Consider the following 16,359-nt stretch of genomic DNA (forward strand, 5'->3'; position numbering starts at 1 on the left):
ACCCGAGGAGAAGCTCGCAGGCAATCTTTTACTGTCTATGAGGCAATCGGGGGGTGTGGAGGCATAAAGTCCAATAAAGTCAAGGGAGAAGCATGGGGAGAAGCCCATAAAAGCAACCGGACAAAATATTTCAACAACATGATTCAGATTTCACTTTGCACAACTACTAGAAGACTTGCCACTGTCAGACAGGTTGCTCACGTCACATCTCCGTCCTCAAGCTCAGTCTGAGGCTGCGCAGTACATCAGCCATCAGGATGTGAGTGCTTCTAATTGACTTCACTTTTTCTCTGTGAAGTCTATGGGGTCACTGTGTCCCTTTATTTTACTGTCTATGGGTATTTCTCCTCATATTTACACACCATCACACACACTTTATAGAGTTTGATGAAGCGACAGGCTCATTTCTGTATTGTTCTCATCGGGCTCAGCGCTACTGGAGCGTCTTTTCTGGCGTCTTCCTCCTGAAATAAACATTTAGTGCAGCAGCAGCGAGCATGAGAGGAACATGTGTTGAGTTCATTCACACCTGAGTGAGTGTGTGTGTGTGTGAGTGTTTCGATGTTTGAGTGAGAACTGTGACTGAATGTCAAGTCAAAAGTCAAAGTTTGAGATCTGTGAGGGGAATTGATGGGAATCATCTCAAGTGTTGAGCTCACATTTTATTTCTACTCTTTTGACAACATTAACAGATCAGACTTGTTAGTTACTTTACAATGTTAAAATAAAATAAATGCATTATATTGAGCCTATAATGCGACATAGCACAGCGCTACTTTTATTAGAGTAATTACTTTATTGTTATTTATCTGTTGTGATTGACAAAGATTAATGTTTTTGTTTTATGTTTTATGATTTGGTTTATGATGGTTTTATTTTTTATGGTTTGTTTTATGACTAATAATAATAGTCATTTGAAATCTTTATACTTTGGGTCATTTACAGGTAGGACCCAAGGACCAGATATAATGAAGATATAGTCAAGTGAAGACAAATGTACTGAAGAAAATAGTGTGCAGTTTCATCAGCAGAAGTCAGCTTCAATACTCATGGAGGTTATAGGCCGCTCTGAGTAACTCAATACAGCAGTGATTCTACTAGATGTTCATGTCCATGCAAAAACAGACAGCTGAATAAAGGTTGTATAGTTGATGCTAATATAATTTAGGGGGTTTTAGTGGTCTGTGTTAAAAGCTGCATACGGTGGCCATGCTGGGTCATTCCTGATCATCAACCTGGTAAGTATGATAAACAGACAACAGAAAGAGAGAGAGTTAAATTCAGCACTTTCATTTCCAACATGCACTCATGACTGTTTTATTTATTTTTTTACTTATTATTTATTTTTTACAAATTCTTGATCGAACTCTACGAATGATGTCACTTCCTGGGTGTCACAAATTTAAGAAATGCTCTGTTTTAAGTAACGGTTGAGTGAAACATGTAGGACAATTGCTCATTTATAACTAGTTAAAGTTAACTAGACTTTGAGAATGTGAAATTTCGACAGACACTGCAATGGTCAAGATATGATGTCATACTCTGCAGCATATTTTTACAAACAAATTCAATGTATAACAAATAATAATAAATCCAAAATATAATAATATACAATCTACTCCACTTTTCAAGTTTGTGTTCTTGTAAATCAACTAAATGGCCACATGTGTAACTTCGACATGATACCTCCCTTCGGGCAGGATATGGTTTCCATAGCGGTGAAATTACAGTAAATAAGTGTACTTTGGGAACGAAAAAATTTGTAGAGATCTGCCAGAAGAAGCAGCCATGATGAAAAGCCGATTTACAGAGGCATCTGATGAACAAACTACACTGGAATTTGCAAATGGAAAAATCAAGTGAGCCCAGACTCGTGTGTTCACAGGACATTTTTAGTGAACCGTATTAAGTCCACCTCCTGAGATGGTCTCGGTTCGGTTTGCTTTTAAGGAGTCTGAGATGGTTTGGAGGGTTCACATATGGGCCAAAAATCACGCAAACCACACTCAGACCCCTGAAAAGGATCAGGAGTGAAAAGACCCTAAAACATGGCATGTGGTGAAACCATTAATTAAAAGGTCAAATACAAATGCATAGTGTATACATCTATATCATTATTTTAAAGTTTTTAAAAGTTTTTCTTTAAAAAGGTTAATTATTTATGCAATGTTAAGGTTTTAAAACATTTTCTGTAATATTAGTGCAAAATAATCATATTAAAGGTCCCGTTCTTCGTGTTTTTTTGAAGCTTTGATTGTGTTTACAGTGTGCAATATAACATGTGTTCATGTTTCGCGTGTAAAAAAACACAGTATTTTTCACACAATGTACTTATCTGTGTACCGCTGTTTCCACTGTCCTAAAAACGGCTGGTGATTTCCCTGTTCTATAAAGTCCCTCCTTCAGAAATACGTAACGAGTTCTGATTGTGCCAGCGCTTACCGTGTTGTAATTCGACCGCAGCTTAGCGCACGTGCCAGCAGTTCCTGTGTTGTGATTCGACAGCAGCTTAGCGCACGTTGGAAAGATCACGCCTCTTAACGTAGAGATGAATGCGTTCAATAATCTCTACAGCGTCCCTGGGAAAGCCAAACAAAGGTGATTTGACTCCTGGATGAAAATAACAGCGTCTCGACGACATGGCGATAAACACACTCAACGCAACAGTTCCTTTTCTCCACGCGACCGTCCGCTTCTCCACGTGGGACAGCAACAAGACCGCGCCCCCTTTTTCGCGTTTCTTTGTGGGCGGAGGTTAGTCTGTTCTACTGCTCTACTGACGTAATTATAGCAGGAAGTACCAGGATGTAGTCCAAGCCAGCCGTTCGCTGTAGGCTTTGAAAGGGAACTTCTGTTAAATAAAATATCTCGCTTGGCATTGAACTTTGAGCTTTATAATTTTACAGGTATTATTTATGCTCTAACAGCAACATTACACACTAACTAAAGTTTGAACAATGGGATCATGCGGAATGGGACCTTTAATAATAATTTAAAAGTACAATGAAGTCTTTGAGGAGTTTCACATGACATTTTACATGAAATGTTGCATTTTTATGTAAATTACAATTTTTGAAAACATAACTAGATATGGAAAATGTTGACATTTATTGTTCCCTACCTGAGCTTGTAACTGAGCCGCCCGTTCTAAGAACTGAACAGCCTCCTCATGTCCAAAGGCTCTTGCCTAAACGTGCGAGAAGGCCATTAATAAAAGTTTACAACAGATGTGTCCAATCTTGCTCCTGGAGGGTCACTGTCCCAGAGGTGGGTACTAACCAAGTACATTTACTTGAGTGTTAATTTGAAAAAGTTGTATTTTTGGGTAGATTTCAATGTGGGTATTTTTATTTTAAGTCAAGTAAATTTCTAATGAAAATACTGTACTTTTACTCTTTTACGTTGGGGACGTTCCTCTCTTTATTTTTGTGGAAAACATGTTAAGAAATGTGTCGTTTATACCAAGCGTGCCGTCTCTTTTTTCTGGGGCATGAGTGATGCTCTATTCACAAATAAATCAGTCTTTTAAGTCGATTCTGTTCAAAGACTTGTTGGCTATTCAACTTTCTGAATTGATTCGCGACCTGTTCGCCTTGGAAACGAACACCTTTGCTTAGACACAGTTAACCAGTTTACACATCCGCCTGCAGAAATATACATTTGATTACATTTTGGACAGATGGAAGATCTGTCAGTGTGCATTTAATTATTGTTTGTGTTCAGATGTTCAGTAGCTGTGATGAGCGCGTTTTTCTATGTTCCTTCTTTCAAATGTAGTTGTATACGTTATTATTATACAAAGCAGAGTACACACAATGATATTCAGGTCACAGATGGCAGAAATAATGCTTGTCTCTTCTGTATTACACGTATCAACTACTGAGTAGTTTTTTCTTTGGATACTTTTTACTCATACTCAAGTAACTATTAAGATTGTCATTATCCCTTTTATTTTCAGTAAATATTTCTATAAGTACTTTTACTTGAGGACAGTTTTTGGATACTCTACCCACCTCTGCTGCAAAATGTAGCTCCAACCCCAATCAAACAAACCAGCTACTCAATGGGTTTGTCCGAAATCACACCCTATACCCTGAAATAGGGTACTATTTAAGGGGACAGCCATTTGTAATGGTGTCCGAAACCATAGTGGATGTTATGGAGTGCACTCATTCAATATCACAATGCACTGCAATAACTGATCAGAGAATACCCATAATTGCCACGTCTCCCTTCCGGCACAATTTGTGTCCGAATTTGCTCACTCGTTTTCATTCAATCCTTCAAATATGCTATATATTAGTGGAATAATGTAGGGAATAGTCAATGAGGGTAAAACACAGCTATGGTCTCTCTAGGTATTAGATAAACTTCTATTATCTAGAAACTTCCAGGCAGGCGTCTTGAGGCAAGTTGGAGCTAAACTCTGCAGAACGGACTTTGGACAACCCTGGTTTACAGGAAGCATCTTTTTTTTTTTTAGCCAATGCAACAAATAAGGTCTTGTATCTCCATTCATACAGTTATAAGAATAGAATTTCACTGAAGGCATCAGATGTTTGGTTATAATTCTGTATTCCACACCGATATCCATCATCAACTCACCACATCAATGGGCTTTTTTTCATCATAACTGGACATGGTCAGATCAACCCCAGCTAACTGGAACATCTCCAATCCTTCCACGTCACCACGCGCAGCAAGACTGTAAAACACACATTGGATTTTCTAAATGCAATCATCAACCTTAACACAGGAAGTTCATAAACTGAAGACAAACTGTTCTGGTATTTGCTCAATACACAGAACTGTACATTAATTCTAAATTGGAAAAAAGAAATATGCCCATATTTGTGACCGCAAATCCATTGGACTCTATGAGCCATTTAAAAATCCACATTAAGCTTAACTATGCTACTTAACACACTACTACTACTAATTTGTGTCATATATCAAATTGCTGTTTCACATGCATAGGCATAGACTTTAAATAAATTATAGCTTTTCTATAGCAAATTTTCAAATTCACAATCCGTGTACCAATCAAGTGGTTTTATTGACTACATAGAGTAGCAGCAAGCGCCACCAGATACATTGCACGGGAATTACTTGCATGCTACGTCTATTTTTTCAGGGCTAACAATAAACACGTTGAAAATAATGCACTATAAACATGTTTGTCAACAGAATCTCAAGACTTTTATTAAGCAAATCAAGAAATGAATTACTCACCCACTGCTTTAAAACAGATATGCTGTGCATGAAGTTAAATGCACAACAGCAGCCACACCAATACTTCATATTTAGTCAATCTCATTGACAATGGCCAATAAAGCAGTTTATATTCATTAGGCATTAGGAAGTTTGACTTGATTTATTCATTTATTTTCAGAATAACAATTTAAAATGTATTAAAATAACTGCATTATATGCATATTTATCTTTTATCTTACACCCTCTGATGTGGTGATCTTACAACCCCCCCCCACACACACACACACACAAGCTACGCCCATGGTCCCTCATTTATAAAAGCAATAAGAGGAGGTTGGATAAAGAAGAAAAGTGTGTATGTAAATGAGACCGGCACAACTCCGTTCCAGCATCTTCGTGGGAAAATTGAGCTCCCTTGTTCATTAGCAACTTCACTGCTTCCTTTTTCCTGTAGACATAGAAAAATCACATATACTGTCACATGTGTTTAATTTACTTCACCTTAAACGTTACCTTTTGTGTTTTATGGAGGAAAAAGGTAATATTAGCTGCGTCCTAATTCAGAGGCTGCATCTTTTGAAGGCCACAGCATCGCGACAAAGGCTGTCCCAAAACAAAGGCTCTTCTGAATGTGCCTACAAGTTGTTCTTCAATCCCTGAGCCACGAAGGATAGGACGAGCGGATCCTTCAAAGCCTACCCTAGCCCAAGATTCATTGCATGTTGGTGACGACTGGATTTTTGGAAAGTATTGGGTTTCAACTTAATATTTAACAACTTAATTATACTTTACAGTGATAACAGGGATATTATGCATTTCGGCTGTTGTTTAGCTGAAGTCAGTTCAGTGTTGATTCAGTTCTGTTGTAAAGATCGTCAATTATTAAATTAGTTGTGTCTCTGAATTGGGGCAACGCTATTGTTTTGGAATGAGGGTAAATGAGTAAATGCCACGCTAACTATGAATGATTAAATGGCTAGTTGCATCAAAAGACTTCTTGTGACTCATTTTTGGATTTCAACCACCAGTTTTAAAACTATTGGTCTAGTTCACCTTAAATACTGTCTGTGTATATAAGCAGCAAATAGTTGTCAAAACTTTGAAATTATGGCAATTACTTTTTGTGGCCCCAAAAACTATTTGGACACTTAAATCAGAATTACCTTAAGCGAACAGCATTGAAAAGTGGTGTTTCATTAAAGCGATCTCTGGCATTGACTGCGGCCCCTTCATTTAGCAGATACTCCATCACTTCTAGATGCCCCTTACATGTAGCGACGTGGAGAGGAGTGCATCCGTCATAGTCTGCCATGCTCAAGTCAGAGCCCTATATAGAAAGATATGAATCATATCTTGATTTGTTAGACTGCATTTCATTTTCATTCTAGTTTTTACAGGTAGTGTTTGCTCTTCTAAATGGGTGTCCAAACAGGTGTCAATATCTTACCATTTCCCTCATGGCCTGTAAAGTGTCAATGTCTCCGACCTTAGCAGCAGCGCAGACCAGAGTGGGAGTCAGTGCATTTCGTGTGGCTTCAAGCTCCTGTGGACATCAGTAATATTATAGTTGATCACAACCGTTCATCACATCATCATAGTTTACACTAAAATACAGTGATCCAAACTGGCACACCGTTTAGTAGGAGTGTACACTATATAGAGGCTTTTGGACCAGGTAGTTATAGGAACAAGTCATCAGGGTGATCCCAGGACCCAATTTCCCCATAGGGCCATTTTTCTGGTTGCATTCGCACTGCCAGCAGGAACTCTGAAGTGACGCAAGCAGTCCGACAGCGACGTCATTTAAACATGGTAGTCAACAACGTCAATAACTGGAGGATGGAGCATGCAGTGATCATAACTATGATTTTGTTGTGGGTTTTGTGATGAAGGAGATGTGATGTAGACAACATACATGTAAGTTATGCAACTGAAAGAGCAAAAATGATGGCTAAGAGACTAAGGGCGTTTTCACACCTGAAAGTCCGCACCAAGGTCCGAACTGAAGTTCATGTTTTGGTACTTTTTATATATTCGGTTAGTTTTGGTTTGGTTTCACATTGCAATTATGTGAGCGGACTAAAGAACTTTACATGACGCACTTGCATCCACTCGTCATCATCTATGTGGGCGGCATCTGGACATTGATTGGTTTGTAAACGGACGTGCGTCTGACGTCAGCGTCTTTGACAAGAGTGAATGAACGGACGCATATCGTTGCCACTATTGAACAGTGCGCATTGCTTGACTATTTTTTATTCGTTACGTTTAAAAGTGGACATTTCAAGCTTTATATACACATATTTATCATGTTTGTGAGGCAAGTCGCTGCTGAGTTTCGGTTTATTTGAGACCCGCTCCAGTTCATGTGTAAAGCATGTGATCGCTCCCGCGATTATTGTCTGCTATAGACTATTTGCTTCTTATTTATTAAATCCAGGCAATAATCTGATTAAACGTTGATTAAAATTAAGATACAATTTATACAAAACGAAATTCCCATTAAAGAAATGCTTTCTAAGCAAAATCATACAAAATTTCGTTCAAAATTATTTCTGACTTTCTGTCTTCTGACATATTGCGCATATTTTCACTTTTCATAATCAATGTAGCCTAGATTTAATTTAAAAACAACGTTATAATATTTAAACATAAACAGGAACTTCCTGTAAATGCTCTGAAAGTCCGAACCATAAAGAAAATGCTTTCACACTAGAACCGAACCGAACCTTTGTTCAGTTTGATCCGGACCGAGACTACCTCTTTTCGTAGGACCAAATTTCATCTGTTTGGTCCGGACCGTGGTACGGGGGAGGTTTCACACCTGTAATTTTGATTCGGACCAAACTGAAAAGTCCGAAAATCCGGACCAAACAAGGTAGGTGTGAAAACGCCCTTAATCTCCTACGACAGCTTGCAGTGCTACATATCATCAAGGCTGAGAGAAGAACACAATAGCGCAGACAAAGGTAAATGCTGTTAACATTAGCTTTCTGTATGTTAGACAGTAAGAGTAAATATATGTAATCTGTGGAGTAAGTATGGCATGCATTCAGCCAATCAACATACACTTATGTCACTGGTAGTTCCTATTGTGCTGGATTATGCTGCCTTCACGTGCTATTGGAATTATCGTAAATACGAGTTTCCTAGGTAAAAATTGCACGTGAACACCCTTTGATGTCGTGTTTACCACTGGGAAGTTCTGACATCATTTTGATACCCCAATTCCCGAGATGGGCGTGTCATAAACTTTAAACATGGTGGCGGGGAGAACTACTTCTGGGGCAGGTGTGGTTTTATGAGTTTTTTTTTCCCAAAACAGCTAGGTCGTCTTGTCTTGACATTAATGTAGCGCATATTTACATATATGAGCAATCATTTGAAGTGTATTGTATTTTTGATACACAGTGAAAATAGCCTGCTTTTAATTGAAATTACAGAAAGTGTCCTATCTGGAATGTTTATATGGTTGTCAGTGCATGACACACTACATATGATGTTGGTTGGTAAGATTTTACCAATAGGCAAGAATAAACCTGGTGTTCACCATGATTCCTGTTCATTCCACTAAATTTTTCTAAATTTTTCAACTAAATATCGAAATAAATCTAATTATTAAACTAAATTAATCAGAATCAGAATCAGAAAGAGCTTTATTGCCAAGTGTGCTTGCACACACAAGGAAGTTTTCTTGGTGCCGAAGCTTCCAGTGCACATATACAATACAAACACAACAAGAACATAGTAATACAAATTCTAAGAATAAAAATATGAAAAATAGTATAAAAAACCATATAAACAATATAAACAAAATTACTGCATGATAATTGAAATTAACTGATGACATTTTTTTTCTCCAGAATGGCTAGACGGCTGAATAAAATTATGCTGCATTATGTTCCTGTTTAACACTGTAAAGCTGCTTTGAAACAATCTGCATTGTTAAAAGCGCTATATAAATAAAGTTGACTTGACTTGACATTCCGACAACAAAGCACTTGAATACAACAAGTTCGTAATCACGACTTCTAAAGTGGGAATTAGGACATTTCCGATAGCACGAGAAGGCAGCATTAGACTCTAATCTGAAGTAGGAGATAATTTAGACCCTCAAATATTTCCCTACAGAAGTACAGAATTTTTAGGCACGTTGATTTTCTGAGCATTTTTTTTCCAGGCAATTAATCCTAATAATTCTGCACACCTGAATATAAGGTGTTTTTCATTTTCAGCCTTCATGAACAATTATATATCACTTATAAATTATTAAATACAAAATGAATAGTAGTTATTAAGATTAATGTGGTTTGGAATTGGTCAAATGTGCCTGGAAAAAAAATTTGATCAGAAAATCAACGTGCATAATAATTCTGCACACGGTGTGTAGTATGCGAAAAAACAGTAAGGCAACTGAGTAGAGGTTCACATTCGATGGACACTTTACTATCCCATGAGGCCACGGGAGAGGATTTGTGAATGGGAGTGAAGTGACGCAACTGATACCGTAGGTCACATCAGTGAAAACATGGTGAATAGAGTATGTATGTATGTATGTATGACATTTATATTACACAACATACTAAAAGTAGGTTTTGAACCAAATGTTGTACCTGCTGTACATTATGCAATTTTCTGAATAAATCTGTCATTTTGAACCTACTGATGGCTTTAGTTTTATATTTTAAAATATAATTCAATATTCAACATTTTATTTTTTAAAACACCATAGTATCTTATTACTCTAATTTAATCTATTAAATACATGTATGAATTTGACATAAAAATATCATGCATATGTCTTATAAGGTTAGAACAAAATGCATGTACAAAGGTAAAAATGTAATTCAATTTAAATGTAAAAGCACAAAAACACTTAGCTAAATATAATCTAATTACTGTTATCAGCAAAATCATTATTTGTTTGTCAATAAATGCACACCCTCGTATGTTTAAAGTGCAAAACAATATTAGAAACAGAGAAAGTGCAGGTTCCATTACCTCGTTACTGCTAATGTTGAGGAACTTGGCGACGCCCTGAATAAAGGCACTGTTGCTGAGAGAAAGATTTGCCCCGCCCATGTCAACTGTCATCTCACCACGCAGATTGCGACTCAGCATCTTACGAACAAATTACATGTTTTATTATTAAGTAAAGAAAGAAATTAGAAAGAAAAGAAAGAAAAACAAGACTATCAAGGTTAATATAAATGATACATTATACCTATATAAAAAGTCATGTAGTGTGACTCCCCCATTAATAAAATCATGTAATTTGAAGGAAAATATATTGAACACAAATATATATATGTGTATGTATGTGTGTGTGTGTGTGTGTGTGTGTGTGTTTATTTATATATATATTTTTTTTAATGCTATTTACTTGTTGGTTACACCACATGACATTTCCTAAACTTTTCTTGAAAATGGTATAAAAGTAAAACATTATATGTGCCCTTCAGTGTACTTACAGTGTACTTAAGTAAGAAAGTACTGGTTAATATAAGGTAACTACAGAGATTAAGGTTAGATGTAGGGGTAGGTTCAGAGTTAGGTTCTAGATATTACCCAGTTATTGTAATAACAATAATAAGTACATAGTATGCACATGGGGAACAGGACTGTAAAATAAAGTGGTACCCAAATATGAATACAAGGAGTATATGGCTAAGAACCATCTCAGGTTATGACTATAACCATAGTTTCCTGAGAAGGGAACGAAACACTGCATCCACTAGGGACAGCTTTGGGAATGCCTACAGCGTGATAGCGTCTGATGCATGTATGTCACGTGTGTCACGGGCAGGTGATGTCACGACCAGGAAAGGATAAATACACATCCGGTCCGATTGCACTTCAGCCAAACTGCTGAAGCAAAGGATCACAGGGATGCAGGGAGTATGGCAAAGGGACGCAGTGTTTTGGTAGAAAGTGGTCCTCTGTACTGGAGAAAGCACACTCTTCTTCGCGTTCAGCCTCAACCCCAACTTTTGAATATGAGCGAGGACGACATCTCGATGCCGAACCGCCATCTCTTGCGACTGTGCCAGAATCAGCCAGTCGTCTATATAGTTCAGAATGCGTATGCCCTGCAGCCTGAGCGGGGCCAGAGCTGCATCTATGCATTTCGTGAGCGTGCGGGGTGAAAGAGCTAGATCAAATGGAAGAACCCGATACTGGTACGCTTTGCCCCCGAAAGCGAACCTCAGGAACTTCCTGTGTTGTGGAAGGATGGAAACATAGAAGTATGCGTCCTTCAGATCTATTGTGACAAACCAATCCTCGGATCTGATTTGGGTCACAATCTGACTTAGCGTCAGCATCTTGAATTTTAGTTTTCTGACTGTACAATTCAGACGACGAAGATCTAATATGGGACGCAACCCTCCATCCTTTTTTGGAACTAAGAAGTACCTGCTGTAAAAACCTGATTCTCTGTTCTGTACAGAGACCTGTTCTATAGCCTCCTTTTTTAACAAGGTTTCTACTTCCTGTTCCATTATCAGAGCCTGCTTGGGACGTACTGATGTTACCAGCACTCCGTTGAATCGAGGTGGGCGGACCCACCCACCCGGACCCATAGCGATATATTTGGTAGAAGTTTTCATTCTGCCAGAAAATCTAGTAAGGGAACCAGCCTCTCGAGGCTGGTCTCTGATGTTTTTACTGCAACCATCTCGACGGCCTGAAGCGTACTGGCAGCACCTAACCGATCTGGCTGCGTTTCTAACCTCCTTGGAGGCTGCGAGTGTGACACCTTGTCCTGTGGACGCCGAGTCATGAGCTCGCTGGAAACCGCTGCGCCCCGAAGCACCAAGGGTGGCGGGGTTGGCAGAACGGTCCCCTGAGGGCAACGAAGTGGAGTGGGCACTGTATACTGAGGTGAACACCAATCCACCCCACGGGGGGGGTGCCCTCGGAGACCTGGTGCTAATAGTGTCAGGACCTCTTTTGGCCTGAAGCCTTCTTCGCCTGAAGCACGACCCTCAGGTCGGTCTTCAGCTTAGAAGGCTTCGGCTGAGAGTGCCGACCTGGCCCACCGAATCTCTGCAGTGGAGCATGAGATGCAGCTGCCTGTATGAAGAGCCTGACGGCTGGGGCTGCTCACGCCCAGCTGCCCCAGAGGGTTGGTGGCCGTCCGGAAGATATCTTTTAAATGCCTCCGCTTGTTTTTTACTCTCCTGAAATCTGTCGACGACTGTATTTACAGCGTCGCCGAACAGACCAGCAGGTTCAACTGGAGCATCCGGGAGAAAAGCCCTGTCTTTGTCCTTGATGTCAGACAAATTGAGCCACAGATGTCTCTCTGTCGCCACCACGGCTGAAATAGACCGCCCAATAGCTCAAGCGGTCTCCTTGGTGGCTCTCAAAGATAAATCTATGGCCCGACGCAGTTCGCAAACTGCCTCAGGGCTCATCGTCTCACCACCATCCAAATCCCCCAGCAGTTCAGCCTGGTATGCTTGCAAAATGCTCATCGTATGCAAACAAGCACCAGCCTGCCCTGCTGCCGTGTACGCTTTCCCCACCAGCCCTGATGTTGTTTTTAATGGCTTAGTGGGGAGCGTGGGGGCCTTCAGGGACGATGCCGAAGCAGGGGAAAGATAGTTTGCAAGCGTCTGATCCACTTTAGGCATCGCCCCATAACCATATTCCTTCAGCCCCCTTATATCACTGTATGTTTTTACTTGAGGGCTGAAGAGATGTGACAAATATGGCTTCCTCCATGATCTACACAGCTCGCTGTGTAAATCAGGAAAAAAAAGGCCTCGTGGTGAAGGTGACACATTTGATGATAGAAAGCGCTCGTCGAACTTGCTTTCAGGACGAGCGCCTTGTTTCTCGGCTGGCCATTCAATATTTAATTTCACACAGCGCGAGTAATCACCTCCACCAGCTCTTCGTGTGCTGGGGAAAGAGATGGCGAATCATCTTCCCCCAATCCGACGCTCAACGCATCCACCTCCTCAGAACTGGAGTGTTGAAGCGGCGGGCTCTCACTCTGGGCAGAAGAAGCCGCAGCGCGGGCTTCCGACACCAGAGATTGAGCGACAGATCTCTCGGGTGAAGGCAGAGAAAGAGCGCTTGCGCCCGTCTCAAACCCCGCCGAGAGATCCATCTGCGATCCCCATGATGTCCTTCTCCACTGTGCCTCGGCAGCAGCGGGTCGAGAACCAGAGGGAATGCAATCCTGATCACCCTTCTTGAAGAGTGACAGGCGGGAGCGGAGCATGCGAAGCGGTGAAGGCAGAGAAAGAGCGCTTGCGCCCGTCTCAAACCCCGCCGAGAGATCCATCTGCGATCCCCATGATGTCCTTCTCCACTGTGCCTCGGCAGCAGCGGGTAGAGAACCAGAGGGAACGCAATCCTGATCACCCTTCTTGAAGAGTGACAGGCGGGAGCGGAGCATGCGAAGCGGCAGCTTCTCACAATGCTCACACTCAGCCCCTCGAAGGCTGATAGAGCATGCTCCACTCCCAAACACATCACACACAAATCATGTGTATCTCCACCCGTAAGGAAACGGGGACTCGGAGGAGTACACTGTTTGAATACAGATGTGTTCGCAATTTTAAACTGAGACTTATTGAGCTGATAATGTCGAACAGACAACAATAAATAGACAGAGACAGTTTTCACACAGATCGCTTTAGCTGAGGCAGAAAAGCTGAAGTGCGATTGGACCAGATGTGTATTTATCCTTTCCTGGTCGTGACGTCATCCGCCTGTGACGCTCACTCTCGCCGTTGGCTCAGTTGACATACGTGCATCAGACGCTATCACGCTGTAGGCGTTCCCAAAGCTGTCCCTAGTGGACGCAGTGTGAAGTTCCCTCGAAAGGGAAATACATTTGTATTTTAAATGTTATTTTTTAAAAGATTTTTACTAATACACTATCATTCAAAAAAATTTTACTGACTCTAAACTTCTCAATGGTAGTGTGTATATTATTGACCTGAGTGAGGTTTAAATGTATTTTTTAAGAGACATTTTTCCATACCATCTTCTTCTCTTCTGTATTGAGGTCTTTTTCCAGCACATAGGAGAGTTTTGAAAGAGCAGCTTCTGAGGTCATATCACACCCAGCGACCAAACCAGCATCACACAGAGCCTGAGAGAAAGGCACAATGTGCGATTTTCACCGCTAGAGGTCACTTATTCAAAACAAAGGTGTTGCTTGATGATGCAGTGTATGAGTGTGGACTCATGGGAGTTGTCTTCACAATAAGACTAACCGCATTGGACTATATAACAATGATTCGTTTTCTGTCGATAAGAAGTGTTCAAACAGTTGCTCACCTGTCCAATAAAACATAGTATATTAAAGCAGATTTCTACAGAAGGAAGTACGGAATTCTTGTTGAGGCACATGACTAATAACTAATTCAAAATTTATTCAAAACCCATAACCACAATGACATATTACTTAACAATTAGTTAATAGTGCCTCAACAAGTAAAGTCATAACATAATGATACCTTTGCAAATCATTAGCTCATTAATTTACATTATTAGTTCATATAATATAGGGAATTAATAGTAATTCATGTATTTTTTATATATTAATCATGTAGCATATTCATTAGTTGCTGATGCAGTAATAATTAATAAATGGTTTAGTTCTTCATGAGTCAAACAGTAACTCATGATTATTTGTGAATTAGTTAAGCATGAATTAACCTGTTATTCTGCACCACCACTTTTGAGAAATCACAAGAAATGGCATACCGGGACTAAAACAGATACAGTTCATGAACCCTTTGCACTAATAGCATAAGTATGGTCTCATTTGAAAACCGACACTTAGCAGTTTACTGTAAAGTCAATCAAAATGTATTATTGTCATAATGAGAATTTTTTTTATAATAAGCTTCAAATTTTTGTAAAGTTATTCGATTTTTTTTTTTTAAATATCTTTATGAAAATAAAATTGAAGTTGGCCATATAATTAAAGAATTCACAACACCAAGCTCGTCTCCCAACTCTGTCTCCCGTCACAGATCTCGCTAAACCACACCCCCCGGCACAAATATTGCATTGTTACAGATTGTTTGATATCTATTGATTATGTGTACGTGTCTTACTGAACATAACTTAGCATGCTGTCACAGGCTGGAGAATCCTTTATTTGAGGTGTTGTTGCACTGTAAAAAAAAATCCTAATTTTACGGAAAATAACTCTAAATTGTTTACAGTATTTTCCTGTAATTTTGAATTATGTTTAAAACTATGTAAAATTACAAACAATATCTGTAAATCAGTGGTCGCCAACCCGTCGATCGCGATCGACTGGTCGATCTTTATCACTGTCCCGGTAGCTCCCAATAAATAACCGAAAAATAATTAACAACATGTAACAAGTAGAATTAGGTACTGCTCCTTTAAGGCAGAACGCATGCACTCACTCACTCGCTGATAAGTGGGCAGTTCGTGGATGGAGCGCGAGCTATGAATATCGCATGTATGCGTGTATTTCTGTTGCTCTTTGCACTGTTTGTTTTCTGTTCAGTAACGCTGTTGTTAGTGGGGTGTTTTGCAAACTGCCCCTTGTGTGCGTGGGATCGACAATGCTGATAATAAACCCCTGTGAAATATCAGATACGTGAGTTTTGCTTACACTTGGCTACAACCATTCAGGCCAGCTATCCGGCCTCTCTGTGTACGAGCGTTACAAACACATTATCAAGGCACGAAATAGCTACATATGCTCCCAAAATGTATTCTCTGCAACATCAAAATTCGCACAGCACAAATCGACCGATGTTATAGTTAGATAGGACAGCGCTACTGCAGCACGCATCGCCGCAGACGATCAGCTGAAATTCTCTTCAGCAAACTGACGCAAATTAAAGTAAAAGTTGCAGACGCTCAATACACAATCATCATCATCATTAAAGGTAAAGAAACTAACTGATCAGTTCTTATGCCACTCTCTCTCTCATTTCGCGGTCCTTGAATTAACTGTTGATCAATAAAATGTTGGTGATGTGAACTCATATACATGATGAACAGGCATATAGCGTGGGAATTGAAGATTAGATTTATATCCGTTTTGTGGAGACACATTTATGTGGCCAAGTGTAAATGGAATGGTTATAAATCAGATAAATATCTGATCTGTAAAAACACATGAAGTGGACCAGC

At 39.8% G+C, this 16,359-nt stretch overlaps 1 protein-coding gene across 1 annotated transcript in view; it reads right to left on the reverse strand.

The window, feature by feature from the left end:
• Window positions 1–4,605: 4,605 nt before the first annotated feature.
• LOC307126521 (L-asparaginase 1-like) overlaps window positions 4,606–16,359 on the reverse strand; it is a 100,872-nt gene continuing 89,118 nt past the window's right edge. Inside the window, exons 12-16 of the mRNA XM_079817084.1 lie at window positions 14,216–14,326; window positions 10,216–10,335; window positions 6,662–6,757; window positions 6,378–6,541; window positions 4,606–5,662 (exon numbers count right to left, since the gene is read on the reverse strand). Of these exons, the coding sequence (XP_079673210.1) occupies window positions 5,527–5,662; window positions 6,378–6,541; window positions 6,662–6,757; window positions 10,216–10,335; window positions 14,216–14,326 (627 nt within the window). The 3' untranslated portion in view covers window positions 4,606–5,526. The remainder of the gene's footprint in view (window positions 5,663–6,377; window positions 6,542–6,661; window positions 6,758–10,215; window positions 10,336–14,215; window positions 14,327–16,359) is intronic.

This window comes from Gobio gobio (genome assembly GCF_949357685.1).
Source record: "Gobio gobio genome assembly, chromosome: 1".
NCBI classification, from domain to species: domain Eukaryota; kingdom Metazoa; phylum Chordata; class Actinopteri; order Cypriniformes; family Gobionidae; genus Gobio; species Gobio gobio.